The 16,528-nt window shown below is 36.5% G+C and overlaps 1 protein-coding gene across 2 annotated transcripts in view; it reads right to left on the reverse strand.

Annotated features, from left to right (window-relative positions):
- TRIM33 (tripartite motif containing 33) overlaps window positions 1-16,528 on the reverse strand; it is a 107,929-nt gene that overhangs the window by 6,945 nt on the left and 84,456 nt on the right. For both annotated transcript variants that reach the window (XM_019730364.2, XM_019730363.2), the window contains exons 11-17: window positions 15,059-15,259; window positions 10,428-10,560; window positions 8,889-8,952; window positions 6,456-6,615; window positions 4,948-5,297; window positions 2,678-2,801; window positions 1,384-1,458 (exon numbers count right to left, since the gene is read on the reverse strand). In XM_019730364.2, the coding sequence (XP_019585923.1) occupies window positions 1,384-1,458; window positions 2,678-2,801; window positions 4,948-5,297; window positions 6,456-6,615; window positions 8,889-8,952; window positions 10,428-10,560; window positions 15,059-15,259 (1,107 nt within the window). The remainder of the gene's footprint in view (window positions 1-1,383; window positions 1,459-2,677; window positions 2,802-4,947; window positions 5,298-6,455; window positions 6,616-8,888; window positions 8,953-10,427; window positions 10,561-15,058; window positions 15,260-16,528) is intronic.

A 16,528-nucleotide genomic window follows, 5' to 3' on the forward strand; every position in this document is an offset into this window, starting at 1 on the left:
AATTCAGAATCTATGGAAGTCTCCATGTTAGTGAAGGCCTCTAAGTTCTATCTTTAATAAGTAGATTTGGAAAGAAAGCAATGAGCAAGGATAGCGAACCACTAGTGTTAAGGACGCATGTGGCTCATCAGAATTTTATGATTCATGAAGTTTTTTTTTAAAAAAATAAAATGATAATTACAAAATGTACTATTATTAGAATACGATGTCTTTTAGAGGCTATAACCTGGTATCACAAAGTACTCTGAACAAAGAAACAAGGGAAGATAGTGAAAACACAAGAGAAAACTTATTAACCATTTAGTGATCATGCTGGGAAGTTCTGGTCCCTACTTGGCCAAAAAATTTGCATCCTTGGGAAATAACTGCACATAGAGAAGCTATTTAAATAGTTCAGGAAATATTTGAAAGTCATTTTCTACTGTAAAGTCCCTAAACGTAAAGACAACACAGACTTCCTAGTTTCAGATGACCACTATTTGCACAAAACAGCTTCTTGTGTAAATAAATCTACTACTTAATATTCCACAACAGACCTGGTATTCAATAAGATCTTAATTCAACAACTGATGGCTAGCAAATAAAATGTGTGTAGCATATTCTCATCTCATTTATGATGTACTGAGCACCTCTTGCATTTCTTTTACTATGGAACTTTAGAGCCTTTACTCCTTACAAAACTCCCCTTTAAGATAAACAAAGAGCACTGACTTGCAAAATTTCCCCAGTCCGTCCTTAGTCTTGACTATTCATAAAAGAGGGCTTAGAAGGCAGAGCCAGTGTAAAAGGTTCAATTTTACACTTTTATTCAAATTAATACTTACACAGATTGTTTCCTCCACAAGGTATAGAGCCTAGAATCATAGAACTAGAATCTTAAAAACAGTTTAGTCCAATACTCCCATGTACAGATAAAACAGTAATTTTCCCAAAGTTATAAGGCTGGTTAATGGCAGAAGTAAAAGAAAACGTTGTCATCAGACTCCTAGGTTCAAGATTATTTCCATTATACCTGAATCCCTTATGTCCATCTCAAAAGTAAAAGAACAAGTAAATGAAATTTTCATCACCGCAAGAAAATCTTTAAAAACAAACTTCCACTGTAACAAGTGAATCTCACATCCAATTTGCCCTAATAAAATTTCTGATTAATAAGAAGTACTTACAATTTTAACATGTACTATGCTAAAACATTTTACACAGATTATGATATATAACCCTCAGAATAACGCAACGAGGGAAGCAACAGTATTAGGAAAGAAAACGTGAGCCTTAGAGGTGCTGAGGAGATTCTGCAAGAAGTCTCAGGTTTAACAGAAACAGCAATCTAAGGCCAGAGCCTTAGTCTTCTCCACCAGGGAGGTACTAAGGTAATCAACTCACCGAAGCAGGAACTGGCTCCTGGAACTCAATACTTAATTCATGGCAATAGAGGTAAAGCAGAAGACGTTCACATTTCTGGGCCAAGAAAGGAAAGGAAAACCCTGAATAAGTTTTTCCACTTAATACAATATTCTTGAGAATGAGAACTTTATCACTATAAAGCATTAGTACAACAAACTGAGCGTAAGCCTCCTCCTACATACTAGCTATCTAACTAAACATATACACCCAAAGAAGACAGCCTTGTTTCCCACTTAGTTTTGACACTATCTTCCATTCTACTTTAAATGAACTTATCAAAAATAGACTGCCTTTGTTCTTACCTGATAACTAGGGTAATTTATCCATTACTAACTCAACTATATATACACATGGAAAGGAGTCAGGAAACCAACAGCATTTTGTACAACAATTTATAAATTACCCAGTAATCTATATAAAATATCACTGTTGCTGATCATTGTAATTCTGAGCCAGGCAGGACACATGTCATTATTCCCTTTCTTGAAATGATTCCACTCAGGTTCGAAATTAAATAAAAACTATCTGCATCTTCTCAATCCAATTCTAGAAACATTTTACACAATCAGAATAAATTGAAATGAATTTTACATTTATAGTTTCCACTTACTTAAAGTTCTTTTAATATTAAGTTTGTGCACTCATCTGAGTGAAGGAGAGGATTTTGGAGTTTATTTTTATGATGAGATGCTATTAGAAGATTTTAAGCAAGGAAGTGACAGACTTGTTTACATTTTCTTTTTTTTTTTTTAAAGTACAAAAAATGGATTGTAAGAGGGCAAGAGTAGAATCAGGGAGTCCAGTAAAGAGATCATAGTTGTGAAGATGAAAACCTACTGTAGCTGTCTCAGAAGGTAGTGGTGAGGGAAAGTAAGAAACGGGCATTTATAGTCATTCCTGATTATTTTATTTCAAACTGATTTCTGGCTTCGGCAATAGAAATAAACGATGTTATCATTTCATGATGTAAAATATTGGGTGAGGAGTGCAGTTTTTTATGCATTATTTGCTTGTCTATTGCTTTTGCTTTTTGAAGGAGAGGATGAGACATCAAGATTGTGGTTGGGACATGTTAAGTATGAGAAAGTTGAATATAAGAGACAAGCAGAGAGGACTAGAGATAAAGATTTCAGAAATCATCAATATACCACTAGATGGTGAAATTTAAAAACAAAAATTTATCAGGTTACATGTATATTACACTAAGAAACAAAACCATGTAGCCAGACAACTACAGAATTCTTAATAATACATCAACTTATCTGCCACTTACCCTTTGGTCCACGGGGCTTAACCCCTGTGCAGTTTTCCCCTTCTTACTATGTTGCAAATTATCACAATCATATTCAACTTCTGGTTTCCCAATATCTCTGCAAAATGTGCATATCCAGTCCCCACTAAAAAGGGAAACAGACAATTAGTCCTTATAATTATAACAAAACCTGCTCTAGGAAGCTAATTCCCTAAAGGTTAAGTCTCCAATTTTTCTTTCCTTTCCTTTTTTTTTTTTTTGGGGGGGGGGGGGAAGGAGGTTTTGTTCTTGTCAAATGTCATAAAGTGAAGTTGTGTGATAAAAACTTCCCAAAACTTTTCCCAGTCAGTCTTCAACTGCCTTCTGGAAAGCAATCTAAAACCAGTACCTCGGCATTCAAAGGGGGCTCCTCATAGCACAAAGTTAATGATCACTACTTGCAGAGTCAGAACAGTTCTCAGATCCCAGTAATCACAATGACCACATATTCACGAACAAGAAAAGAGTACAGGACATGGATTCCTCAGGTCATGGACTGTTCTGGCATGTATTCAACATGCCAAAAACAAAACAATTTACATGGCAGTCGAAAGCCTGGCACACACCCAGACCTGTACATGCAAGCACATGCATGTGGACCCCGTACCTTTAAATCCGCTCAGTCTATGGTTTGTTTACATCAAGATTTCTATCAAACTATAAACTCCAATATGGTTCATCCACATTCATTCTCCACCCCCCACCATATATAAAATTCTAAATCTAAGGATTATACTAATGTGTGTCAACAGTTTCAATTCCTTCCAAAGCATCTTTCTTTGAGGGAAAGTATTCAGTGGTAAAATTCTAACGTTCCAGCAAATGTTACTATTAAAGAAAAGAAAAACAAGCTTTAATTTTAAGACCACAATGTCCATGCTTTTCTTCTCTAAAAGAGTAAAGAAAAACAAGGCCCTTATTGCATCTCTGGCAAATGACTCTGCCTCCTAAGATTTAGGTAAGAATTACACTTCTTCCGAAAAATATTCTGGCACCATTTACGTATCCACCATTTTTCGAACCCAAAATGCTGAATTTTTCAAAAAGAGTAGCATTATTCAACTATAATCATTGCTTCTCAGAAATCTGAGAGGAAATGTAAAAATTCTATCTATAGGCAGAAAAGAAGCTGGGTTTTTCCCAAGGACACTTACTTTCACTTAAAAAACAGTGTGGGGTAAGGGTTGGGGAAGGAGGAAGGAAGAAGTATGACTATTTTATGGTCTCTGAAATCAACTGATGATGAAATTGTGTGAACATAAAATGTTAAATGGAAGAAAGAAAAAACTCTTCTAAAACAGACTCTAACCCTTGGAGATGTCGACACTAATTAATCTCTGAAAATTAGCACACTGCCCAAGTGAAGTGAGTGCACTAGAGTTACAGCCAGACTACCAGCTCTGTACCCGGCCCCGCACGTTTGTTCCACTGCATTAGCTGGTGTATCGGCCTGCCGTGGGTGTTCTCCAACCGATGTTTTAATACTTGACACCAGATTTAGCTGCCATGGGGTCAAACTGCCTGGGGACAGTGCTCTTTTTTACCCCCCAATCTTTCTTTATCTTTATCCCAAAAATCCTTCGCTTTTAAATAAGGAATTCAGTAACTGTCCAAAGTTAATGACCGAAAGACATTCCAACTAGATGATCAAGGGAACGTCTGAGAAATCTTCACAGGGCTTCAGGTGGGCCCTCCCAGTTAACTGCTTCTACTGGGCAAGAGGAAATTATTTCTCAAAAAATCCAAGACACTGAAAACATTTTTACAAAGTACTTGCTTTTCTTTAAAATGCCTTTTGAAAGCCTTCAAACATTAAAAAGTAAATTTTGGGTAAGATCCAATAAAACTGCCATAAAACGAAAGAGTATTTATAAATAAAATTGCAGACCCTATTATAATTGATGGCAATAGATTAACAAAACCCAGTCTCATGAGGAAATCTACTAACTTTCTCCAAAATCCCAGTCCGTTGCCCCCATAATTTAGAGTTTTATCTAATTTGTTCACATTAAGTATAAACTGAAGGTCAGGAAATGGTCTATCTTTTTTAACATTAATGCACCCCTTAGATCTTACATGTTTTATCATTCAGCTGTTAGTGTCTCTAGAAGGTAATAACAAAAGGAATGATAGCCTCCCTATTTTATAGAAACACCATGTACACATTGGTTGAGAAGGCCATCTGCCCTGAATAACTTTATATTTTTAGCTTATAAAAATAAACAACAAAAAATCAATTATTTCACCAGTACCTTGGAAAGCTAAGCAGTGTTGGAACATGACAAGTTAGATGAAAGACCTTTGGACATTTTTCACAGCACAAGAGATCCCCTCCGTTTTGGCAGACAGCACACCAGTCTTCATTGGGGTCGTCATCCTTGCTGCTGCCGTCTCCTCCAATCCTTGACGACCTGTGCATGAGGCTTCGAACTGAGGACTTCCCATTAACAAGGCTGCTAAGCCCTGACTGTTTGCAGCTTTCATTTGTATCTGCAGGTTCAGTTTTCACATGGTTTTCCAGGCTTGCTAACGCATCCAACTCACTCTCCAGATGCAGGTTGGTTGAGAGCGGTGGTGTCAAGCTACTCTCAGGGCTGCTCAACTGAAATAAAACAAGGACAAATTCTTGAAAAATCACCTAATCATTATTGTTTGCAGTGTGTGTGTATGTTGTATTTAAAACTTAAGTCAACGTGTATACAGTTATAGTGACCTAACTTAAAATTATTTTGGAAATCACGTCAGTGACATAAAGGAATAAAATTAACCCCAAAATTATTTAGGCATGGTAACTTATGATATTAGGGAACAGTCTCCCTGATATTGGTTCACTCAGATAGTAAGGAAATTAAACTGTTAAGCAATCTGATTGGAAAGTGAGCACAGGGCTATGCTTTTTCCTACAAAGAACTAACTATGGTATGTTATTTTTCACTCAAGAATCTGTTGCATAGCTTTTGAGAAGCATTCTGAAATACTCTTCTGCCCACTTGTCATTCTACGAATGTAGGAAGATTGTGACAATGTAAAAATGATCTTTTACCCAGTTTTTGGGGGGTACTTTCAAAACCAAGTTGTGAATGAATAGGTGATACTGCTCCAAACTCAAGCTAACTCTGCTGCTCTCTAAATCTACATATGCTGCAGTGAATATGTAATACCCCAGGTTAAAATTTCTATGTACCAGCCATATAGAAAATTAGCCTGGGCATGAAGAAAAAAACCAAGATCGAAATTTCTAAACAAAGAGGAACTTGAGCCCTCTTTCATTCTATATTACAAATTCTATAAAATGCTCCATTTGTGAACTCTAAAATGGTTAATAATTCATAAGCCAAAGACAATCTTCCCACCACAAAACTCTGATCATAAATTTACTTCATGTCAGCAGTCTTAATCTTGAATTTACAGGACCAGGAAAATAGCCAAGGACGTTCTGTGGCCCAAGACTCAGTATAACTACTGAGATGATTAATAAATTCAGAACAAGATAGATCCCAATTTAGAATCATGGCAAAAATAATAACAAATTACAAATCAAAAGATAATTTGAAATGAGTCCTTAATACAGTTAAGTCTTTTCTGCTTAATTACACCTGACACTTAGATGAAAAGGTTGGGTTAGAAAAAGATATTTGGCTTGCGGCACTCATAAAAATTGAAAAATAAATAAATGTCCATAGTCTAATACACTCAGAGATGGAAGAATCAGTGAAGTGACCTTCTTCACTAAATCCCTACCTGACCCCTGGGACCTTACCATGCAGGCACTCCTCCTGCCATCCTCTGTCTTTTCTTGTTTCACGGCTCCTGAAAAGCTACATATTTCATCCTCAGTTCCAGGTTCTTGCTTGACCTTCACTTGATCAGACTTGAAACTAAGACTTGTCTTCTCAGCAGTTCTTCCTGATGACCCACAGCTAATAAACAACAACAAATAAAGGTCATATATGTTTCTGTGGTGTGCCTAAAAACAATTATATGAAAAGTAATGTTCATTAACGTGAAAAGGAACAATTTATTAACTTTGTAGACGATAATGATAGTTCATAATGATGTTAAGAGAAGTATAGTATAAACTTAGCTTCAAATTCTTAAAAATGTAAATTCAACTTTCAAAAGACCTTAAAAACACGTTTCATGGTCTGAGGCACCTATACTACATCATTTAAGGAGTCCAGTAAACAATCGTTTTCCCAGGCTAGTAGTACAGAATGTCACTGATTGTTTCTATGAAAACAGTTTTCAATTCTTCTCTACCCCCAAACATCTGAAGAAAATAACATCACTAGTGGTTCAGGAAGCCTCCTCAAAGGAATCTCTACTTCAGCTTTTGAGGGCAGGGGATTAGGAGAAGGGGACATTGAAGAGCAAACAACCCCGAACGTCCTTATCTGAATCAATGTAAGGATGGGCTAAAGGACAGGTACGTGACCAATCGGTTCTACACAGACCACAAAGCAAACCCACTGGCAAGAGAAGGGAATAACTAGTAAGACTGTATTATTACTAAGAACGAACACCTTTGTCACTTAATTTACACCTTCCTTCTAAAACTACTGATTATGTACTTAAAGTATAATTAAAAAGTCAAGCAAGTGTTTAAAAGGACCAGTCTTCAAAATGTATATGCACAGGTATACGCACAAACAAAAAACATTCATATACCTTAAATCAAATCTTTCTTGCACTGTACTAAATTATTTAAAGAGTAAAAATCAGTCAACAAGTATTGCATTTTATCTTAACACAACACACACACTCTCTCCCCACCCCCATGGCTTAGCTCTGTCCACCATAAGAAACAATGAACAATTCAGTAGCAATGAGCCCCTAGTACCCAGAAGATTGTATCCAAGCATCATTTCCTCACTAAGGGTGACCAGATTTCTCAGAGAAACAGCTGATTCCAGGACTGAGGCAGGAAATGTACAAGACTAGCCTGGAACATCATTTCATAACAGGAAACAAGGAAACTTTCAGAGACTACTAGGGTTACAGCAAAAGAACTAAGGAGACAACTTTTAAAAGCTCTGACAGGCCAAAGAGGAAATACTTTAAGCATCAATAAAAATATATTTAAGCATCATATAAAGTATGTTTAAATATACGAGTTCATAACGTTAAAAATAATAAAGCTCATTAGTCACTGTTGGAGGGTGCTGGGAAATCAACTCATTATTATGAAAATAGGCAAATAAAGAATCAATTCATTCTATCTTTCCTATAAATAGTTGATGACAGAAAGTTTCTCTTTACAGAAGTATTCTAAAATAATAAACAAAGAAGGAATAATACATCAATTAAAATGCATCATTTTTTAACCAGTAAAAAAATTAACTAATAGAATTAGGCAATGATCATTAAAGCTTGCTATCGCAAAACCAACCAGATATTGTGTGCCTCTGCTGAAGTGCACACCACCACCAATGAAGTATTCTCTTCCCCACCCCTTCCTCCAAATCAAACCTGAATCTGACTTAAATACCAGTAAGATAAAAAACAGCAGGCAATGTATTTAAATAGCAAGATGGGCAAAACTCTAGGAGAAACAATGTATTTCTTCAACAAATACACTGATTTTGACCTCAACACATCTGATGATGGCAATGAAGAGAGCTTCTTTGAATCTGATTCAAAGAAACCATTTTTTTAAAGGCATTTATGGGAAAAATTGGGAAATGTGAACATTAACTGGATCGCTATTGATGTTAAAAAATTAGCTGTTAAACATTTTTTAGGTATGATAATGGTTCTGTGGTTATAAAATTTGTAAGCCTTATCTTTTAAGTTACATATACTGAAATAGTAATAAGTGAAATAAGATGTCTGAGATTTGTTTGAAAGCAATCCAGACCAAGAGGGAATGGGTAGAGGTATCGAAGAATTAAAACTGACCATAACTTGGTAATTGTTGAAGCTGGCTGGTTAAGTGTATGAGAGTTCACTGTAGCCAGGTGGGTACTAGACTAATGGGGGGAGAGGGAGGGGAGGAATCACCACATAAATTATATAACTGTCTAACCACTATGCTGTACACCTGAAATTAATGTAAAGTAATAATGTCAACTGTAACTGAAAAAAATAATTTAAAAGAAAATAATTCACTGTAATATTCTACTTTTTTAAATACATATTTGAAATTTTTCTTAGTAAAAAGGAAAAATATAGCTATTAATAATGTAATACTCACCTGCCTCGACTGCCAGTACTAGAGGTACTAGGGGGTCTCACAGGTGTGTGAGAATTGGATAAACCTGCAAACAATAAGTCAAAAATGAACATTAATACAGATAATAATTTGGAATTGTCCAACTAGTTACAGAATTCAAGATGATTCTAATGCAATTTAACAATCCTTGGACATCAGATCTAGTCTTCTTCTCAAAGTCAGGGAGCACGTGTGACCGTTGGTCCACATCAGCCGGTGTCTGTCCGCTGAGCATCACTCTCAGATTCCTCCTCAATGAAAACTAACTATCCAATCAATGAAAACTAACAGATCAAGAGAGAGCTATTTGCCGTCCTGCCCCAAATCATCTGGTAAATATTCTACATTCCTATTATTTATTTCTTTTAGAATAATTATTATTCTAAAGGTTTAGAATTAAACCTCAAAAATTATATGACTCAAAAAATGCATTAATGAGGCATCTCATGCAAAACCCACACTTACATTTGGACTATTCTTACTCTAGAAATAATGAGGTCGTCTGTTTCAGTAAGAAATAACAATTTATACCAGAAAAATGTATTCCGTAAACACTTCTGCACCATTACCTGGGAATTGCTTTAATCATTCACTCATGGTAAGAGGGCAATAAAACAACAAGGATTTTGGAAAAGATCTACATCTCATGGACTTGATTAGTCACATTTTAATAGTTTCCAATAAATTTAAGTTTTTGTTTTAAAATCACATATTGAAAATTCACTTGCCTTTCCTTAATTCTTTTTTTTAAACAATTCTTCATTTTTCAGTATTTTACAGTGTTTTAAACTTGGGTTGAACCCAAAGAACTCTAGAACTGACCATCTATATCATGAAATATAAGACATAGGAGATAAATGCATCTACAAATCCAGCAAGGAACATGAATACAGCTGGGGTTGGCAGAAGGGTACATTGGAGTGCTGAACAGTGTACACTACAGATTTATATTAATATCTCTTCACATGAAGTCTGCCAATAGTATTTAAAGAAAAATAATTGGAAAGAGGAATCAGGAAAAACACATGCTATATTACTGAGGTTGTTAATTTTATGTGTCAACTTGGCTAGAACATAGTACCAAGTTGTTTGGCCAAACGCCAGTCTAGATGTTGTTCTGAAGTTATTTTTTTTAGATGTGATTAACATTTAAATCAGTCGATTTTGAGTAAAGGAGATCAACTTCTATAATGTGGATGGGCCTCATCCAGTTAGTTGAAGACCTTAAGAGAAAAGACTGAGGTTCCCAGAGGAAGAAGACATTTTTGGCTCCAGACTGAACACTGTAACATCAGCTCTTCCCTCAGTCTCCAGCTGGCGATGTGCCCAGCAGATTTCGGACTTGCAAGGCCTAAGGACCACATGAGTTAATTCCTTAACACCCACCCCACCCTCCCCCCCAACCCCCCCCCCACACCCCTCCTACTGGTTTTGTTTTTCTGGAGAACTGACTAATACATACACTGAGAGAGACTTTTCTAAGGTGGTAAAGAAATGAGGCAGTACCTCAGGTGGTTTTACCTGATGACCCTGGAGACAGGGCAGAGGGTCCTGGAGAGGGATTCATGGTACTTGTAGGCTGTGGGGGGAGATGACTGCCTGAGATGTATCTACTTAGTAGATTATCTAAACTACTTGAACCAGCATCCTCCAACTAAAGAGAAAAAAAACAAAAAAGATTAATTTGCTTTGATTAAAACAGAAGTTATTTTCATGAGTATAATCACTTATGCTCACAGTTTACTAATACACAGATTAGCCCCATATCAAACTGGGCTTAACTGTTGCTTCCTTAGGCTCCCCTGAGGACCCACACTGTATAAACTTTATGTGAATAAAGCTATAATTAATATTATTCAATGAATACCTGGCAGATTAAGACCAAACCCAACAATCCACTTAATCCTTGATGTTCTACTGTAAAGATAGCTCGGGCACACTCGGACATGTTTGCCTTTGCTCAAAGGCGATGCAGGACCCTGACTGTTCAGCAGCCTTGTCCCATCTTCCCCCCTTTATTTCAATAATCCTGAAAGAATCATTCACCTAAACACAAAGTTAATCATGGCAATACCTAACCTTAAAGCTTTGAAAAGTTCTTACACTGGGCAGAAAGCCCTTAGCCTGAGGCATAGGTCCCTTATCACACACACAAAAAAGGAGCTGTCAGCAGGAGAACTGAGCCCTTTTCTCATTTATAGGCAGTCAGAGGACCTGGCCTTGTGACTCTGGGCTGGTTCCCAATTGAATTTCAGTTTCCTATCTTTAAAACATCTGCCTACACTGAGAACTGTGATGATGGAATGAGAAAACATTTATGTAAGAAATAGTAAGTAGATACTATTTAATTATGAAAATTACCTTAAGTAAAAGTTTACACTATTCTACATAAGAAAGAGACGGTCAAGTTATTCTTACTGAAACAACTGCTAATCTTTTTGCTTACTGGTCTGTTTGTACCCTCACTTGTGCCTTTTAATTTTCTTTTTATGCAAATTTTACTTTTTATGCAAATCTGCTTCTAGAGGCAAAATTTACTTTTTATGCAAATCTACTTCTCATTCAACAGAAAACCGAACACACACATTTACTGCTTGTCCTCCTTTCCTCTCAAAAATCACAGATTTTCATGACTATAAAACAGGAAAAGATGGCATCCAAGCTAAAACTTTGGAAGAAACTATACAGGTATAAACCAAGGTAGAACTAGACTGATAGACAATTGATCAGAATGAAGCAGCCCACAACATATCACAAGCAAGGGAGGACATTCTCCTAAAAAGTAAACAGGTTCAACATTCATTTATAATAAAAAGTAACAAAGTGGGTATAGAGGCAACGTATCTCAGCATAATAAAGGCCATATGTTACAAGCCGACAGCTAACATCATACTTAACAGTGAAAAGCTGAAAACTTTTCCTCTAAGGTCAGGAAAAAGACAAGGATAAGCACTCTTGCCACTTTTATTCAACATAGTATTGGAAGACCTAGCCATAGAAATTAGGCAAGAAAAAGAAATAAAAGGCATCCAACTTGGAAAGGAAGAAGTAAAATTGTCACTATTAGCAGATGACATGATATCATATATAGAAGATCCTAAAGATTCCACCAAAAAAACTCTTAAAACTAGTAAGTGAAATCAGTAAAGTTGCAGGATACAAAATCAACTGGGATTAGAACTAAAATTTATATGCAACCACAAAAGACCCGGAATAGCCAAAGAAATTCTGTCGAGAAAGAACAAAGGGGGAGGTATCATGATCCCTGATACCAAACTATATATTACAAAGCTACAGTTATCAAAACAGTATGGTACTGATATAAAAACTGATATCCAAATTAAGTTACTAATATGCCAAATACAAAAAACTGTTTATAAAAATTTTAATAAAATAAATCATAAGAATACTACATCTAACGTGCATTTATCTCTTCCAAAAAGTATTCAGGTTCATTATATATCCCCTCACAGTCAAAATTACAAACATGCGTTATCACTATGCTGAAGACGGACAACAGAGCGAAATAAAAAAATAATTCAGGTTGAGAGAATTCTATTGAAATCAAATCCTACTTTATACTGAATGGCTGTTAATTATCAGTATTAAGATAGATCAACAAATATCCAAAATGGCCTCTGCATTCATGTCCTGTTTGCATTACACAGTCAATACTACCTTGTCTGCTCCCTGTGTAGCCTCCCCCAGATTTCCTTTTACTATTCCACGGCAACTGCAGGATAGGAGAAAAAGTGATTCTTCAAGAGATAGGTTTGCGTCCCTTTCTATTTTTGGTTTATATGGTTAACTACTACTTATTGTGGTTGTGCTTTTGTGGTAACCACCTCTAATTCCTTTTAAAGTGACAATAACAAGTATTTGGCGAGAACGTGGAGAAACTAAAATCCCCATACACTGCTGGTGGAATGTGAAATAGTGCAGCCACCGTGGAAAACAGTTTGGTGGTTCCTCAAAAATGAAAACACACTCACAACATGACCCTGAAATTCACCATAGAGAACTGATAACCTATGTTCACGTAAAAACTTGCACACACGTAGCAGCATTATTCCTAACAGCCAAAAAGTGCAATCCCAAACGTCCATCAACCGATGAATGGACAAACAAATGTGGTACATCCATACAGTGGAAAATTCAGCCATAAAAAGGAATTAAGCACTGATAAATGCTACAACATGCATGGATCTGGAAAACATTACGCTACATGAAAGAAGCCAGGCACAGAAAGCACATATTGTATAATGCCAGTCATACAAGTATCTGCAAATCCACAGAAACAGAAAGTGAACCAGGCCTTTCCAGGGGTTGCGAGAGAGGGAAACGGAGTGACTGCTAATAGGTCCAGAGTTTCTTTGGGGTGATGAAAATGTTCTGGGGTTAGACAGTGGTGCTGGTTGCACAACCTTGCAAATATACTAAAAACCACGGGATTGCACATTTTTAAAAGTTGGATTTTATGGTATGTGAATTGTATCTCAATTTTTTAAAGTAGATGATACTTTAATAAATCCGTAAATAAAAATAAGGTTAGAATTTCTGCAAGGAAGAGAAGGTTCATAGGAGAAGGCATGGAGTCTATTCTTCCTACTCCACTTAAAAAAATTAAACTCTAAGGGGACACGTTCCAGGGCTCCCTGTCTTAATCTCCAAGCTCTTCAGGGCAAGATGACACGGAAAGTCTAATGCGCGCCCACTTCCTTATGATGCCCACCTTTTCAAAGACGTGGGGCACCTACCCTTCCACCATCTGGTCTGTGCGAGAAAGAACTGAACCAAGGTCAGAGGGACCCTAGCAAATTATGTGAAGTTTGACATTAGTAGCCTTCCTTCTCCCTTTGAAAGTTTCTGAAGAATGGGAACCAAGTCTTGTTTATCTTTTTATCCTTAACGCCCAAGCAGGTTAGCATACAGTAAGTACTTAATACAACTTGAATGACTCCTTTTACACGATACAGCCCTCTCCAGTTGCCCAAAGACTCTCAACACCATACCTTCCCAGGCCTACAAACTATCTCCCTGCTGTATCTACAATAGTGGGGAGAGAACTTGACCTAAAATCAGAAGTCTGGGCTTTGAATTCTGGACAACTGAGAAAGTCACTAACCTCTTACTCTCATTCATAAAATAGGGATATCATACATCATAGGAGATGATTCAAGCATTAAACTGATATAGTGCCTGTGAAAGTTCTTTGTAAATGATAAGCTTACAACTTAGAAATTTTATTTTTTACAGATATATTCCAAAAATTTCCATTCTATATCGTCCAGTACTCGCAGCACCAATACAACTACCATTTGCTTAGCCACAAACGATCTCTCCTAATACCAGGGAGGCAATCAGATTAAGAGGATTCACAATGAGTTGCTGACTGTGAACCAATTTTGGAGTTGTAGAAACATCCATTAAGACTAATTCTTAGAAATCCATTAAATACAATAAAATATAAAGCAGCGGTCACTGAGACAGTCAAGGGTCCTAGTGTCTTAGTAGTTCCACTGCTCCTTGCTCCCACAGTAGCTCATGAGGCTGCATGACTCAGTGTAACCTTCAAAGGTTATATTTACATGCATAAACAAAATGCATTATGATTCAAATGAATGAATGAAATTTCAGAAGGCACTAAAAGATGGTTTTCTTCAGTAAGAAGTTCCAGGTGAAAGGCACAGGATGCCTCAGAGGCCCTTCACATTCCATCTTCGACTCCTCAGCATTACTTCCTCTCAGTATACCCAAAGTGACTGATACCTAGACTTTCCAACCTCTTCCTTTCTCAGTCTGACCTGTTTGCACAAGACTATCCCTTTGGACCTAACAGAAATTGACAAAGATATGACCACATTTTGGTCCTGAGTCTCCTCTCTCGATTCACACTCATACCAGGAGCACTTCACCTAACACAAGGTTTGCCTATTGGCAGGTGGTAGAAACATAGGCAAAGTTAACATCTTATAAATTTAACGAGTGCTAGTTTTAGTACATGTAACTTTTAGAATTTCAAATAATATTCTACTCTTTGGAAATTTCAAAAAAAGTTTCATCTAAATTTAAAAACTACAACCAGAAATACATACTCCAATTCCCTAATTAACAAGAGGTTTTAAAATCTCTCATTCAACCTACATACAAACCTGTATGGGTGGAATATCTGGCAGTGACGGAAGGTTTTCTGGATTAGTGACTGAGGGGATTAGCTCTATTGCTGTAACAGATGGGCTGGTGGGACCTCGATTTGCACTGGCCATAGTAGCTGTAGTAGGGCTGGTTGGGTTGATTGTGTTGTTATGCGCAGACACAACAGGAAAGGGTCCAGCATGCCCTGGGTTTGAGTGCTGTTAGGGAAGAAGACGTTATCATTACTTAATTTGCCAAGATATCCTAATATGAATATACTTTGACAACAATGTTAAATTTAGGGAAGTTACACAAGGGTCTGATACCTATAACTGAGAAACAAAGAAATAAGCCCTCTCAAACTTATACAGGAAAAGAATAATTCAAATTAGCCTTTTCATTTTTCTATTCATTTTTGTGTAGTATTTAAGAAAAAACTGACTTGCCAATAATTTTCAACCTGTCAGCCTGGTTATAATATGATCTTATTCAGAACAAAGATGCATGTAAACAGATGATCTGGAAGTGCCCAAGTTTTCAGACATCATACCAGGAAGGCCATTGTTCTGGTCTACATTCCTCTTTGACGCTTCTGTCTTTTAAAAAATAAAAGTAATCAATTGTGTAATTGTATATTGTGCAATTAATATGGTAGAAAGAACAACAAATCTACAAACAAAAATATGACTGACTCTAATTTGGTGTGACATTAGGCAAAATGTGTAATTTCAGTAATGTAGAAATGTGGATAACGTTGGATAAAAATGGATACCTGTCACACTGTGAGAGCTGTTATAAAGATCATTTAAGATACTATAAATGAAAATCTTTGGGAAATAAATTATTACTCTCACACATACACATCATTTGAAATGTTCAAAAATTTAAAATTCAGACATTCAAGAATTGCTTTGGGGGTCCTAAGGTATCAGGGCAGTGTTCTTAGATGGCTGCTTAGTCTGATTCTGTAGCTTCTGTACTCTTCCAAAAGGTGTACCTGGCCCCCTAGTAATACTTGAAGGCTTATCATGTACTAAGGGCTGCAGGAGTATATGAACACTCCTAAGGAAATTAATGCCCAGATCCTCAATCCTCATATGTACTTTTTCCTAATTTACCTAAGAATGTGCTGTGGTCTGCAGATTCTTTTTGTACTACTTCTTTCGCAATTGCCCTTCTCCCCAAAAAACAGCAAACCTCTGATCCATTCCTAATCTTATCTAGCACATTGCCCCAGGGTAAAAAAACAACAAACAAAAACCAAACCTCCAAGAGAGACAGCAAAGGTGCAAATTAGAAATAAAGCTGTCAAGTTGTTGAGAAGGTGCCTGGCTCCAAAACCTAGGTAACAAATCTTTGACTGGGTACTGATACTGGATGATCAACAGAAAATAAGTAAGAACTGAAGAAGCTCTCATCTGATAAGAAAAATTTTTAAAGTTTTTATAGCTCATCGTGAAATTCAGTTTTGATAATCTAGAAAAAGT

Source organism: Rhinolophus sinicus, linkage group LG14 (genome assembly GCF_036562045.2).
Source record: "Rhinolophus sinicus isolate RSC01 linkage group LG14, ASM3656204v1, whole genome shotgun sequence".
Taxonomy (NCBI): Eukaryota; Metazoa; Chordata; class Mammalia; order Chiroptera; family Rhinolophidae; genus Rhinolophus; species Rhinolophus sinicus.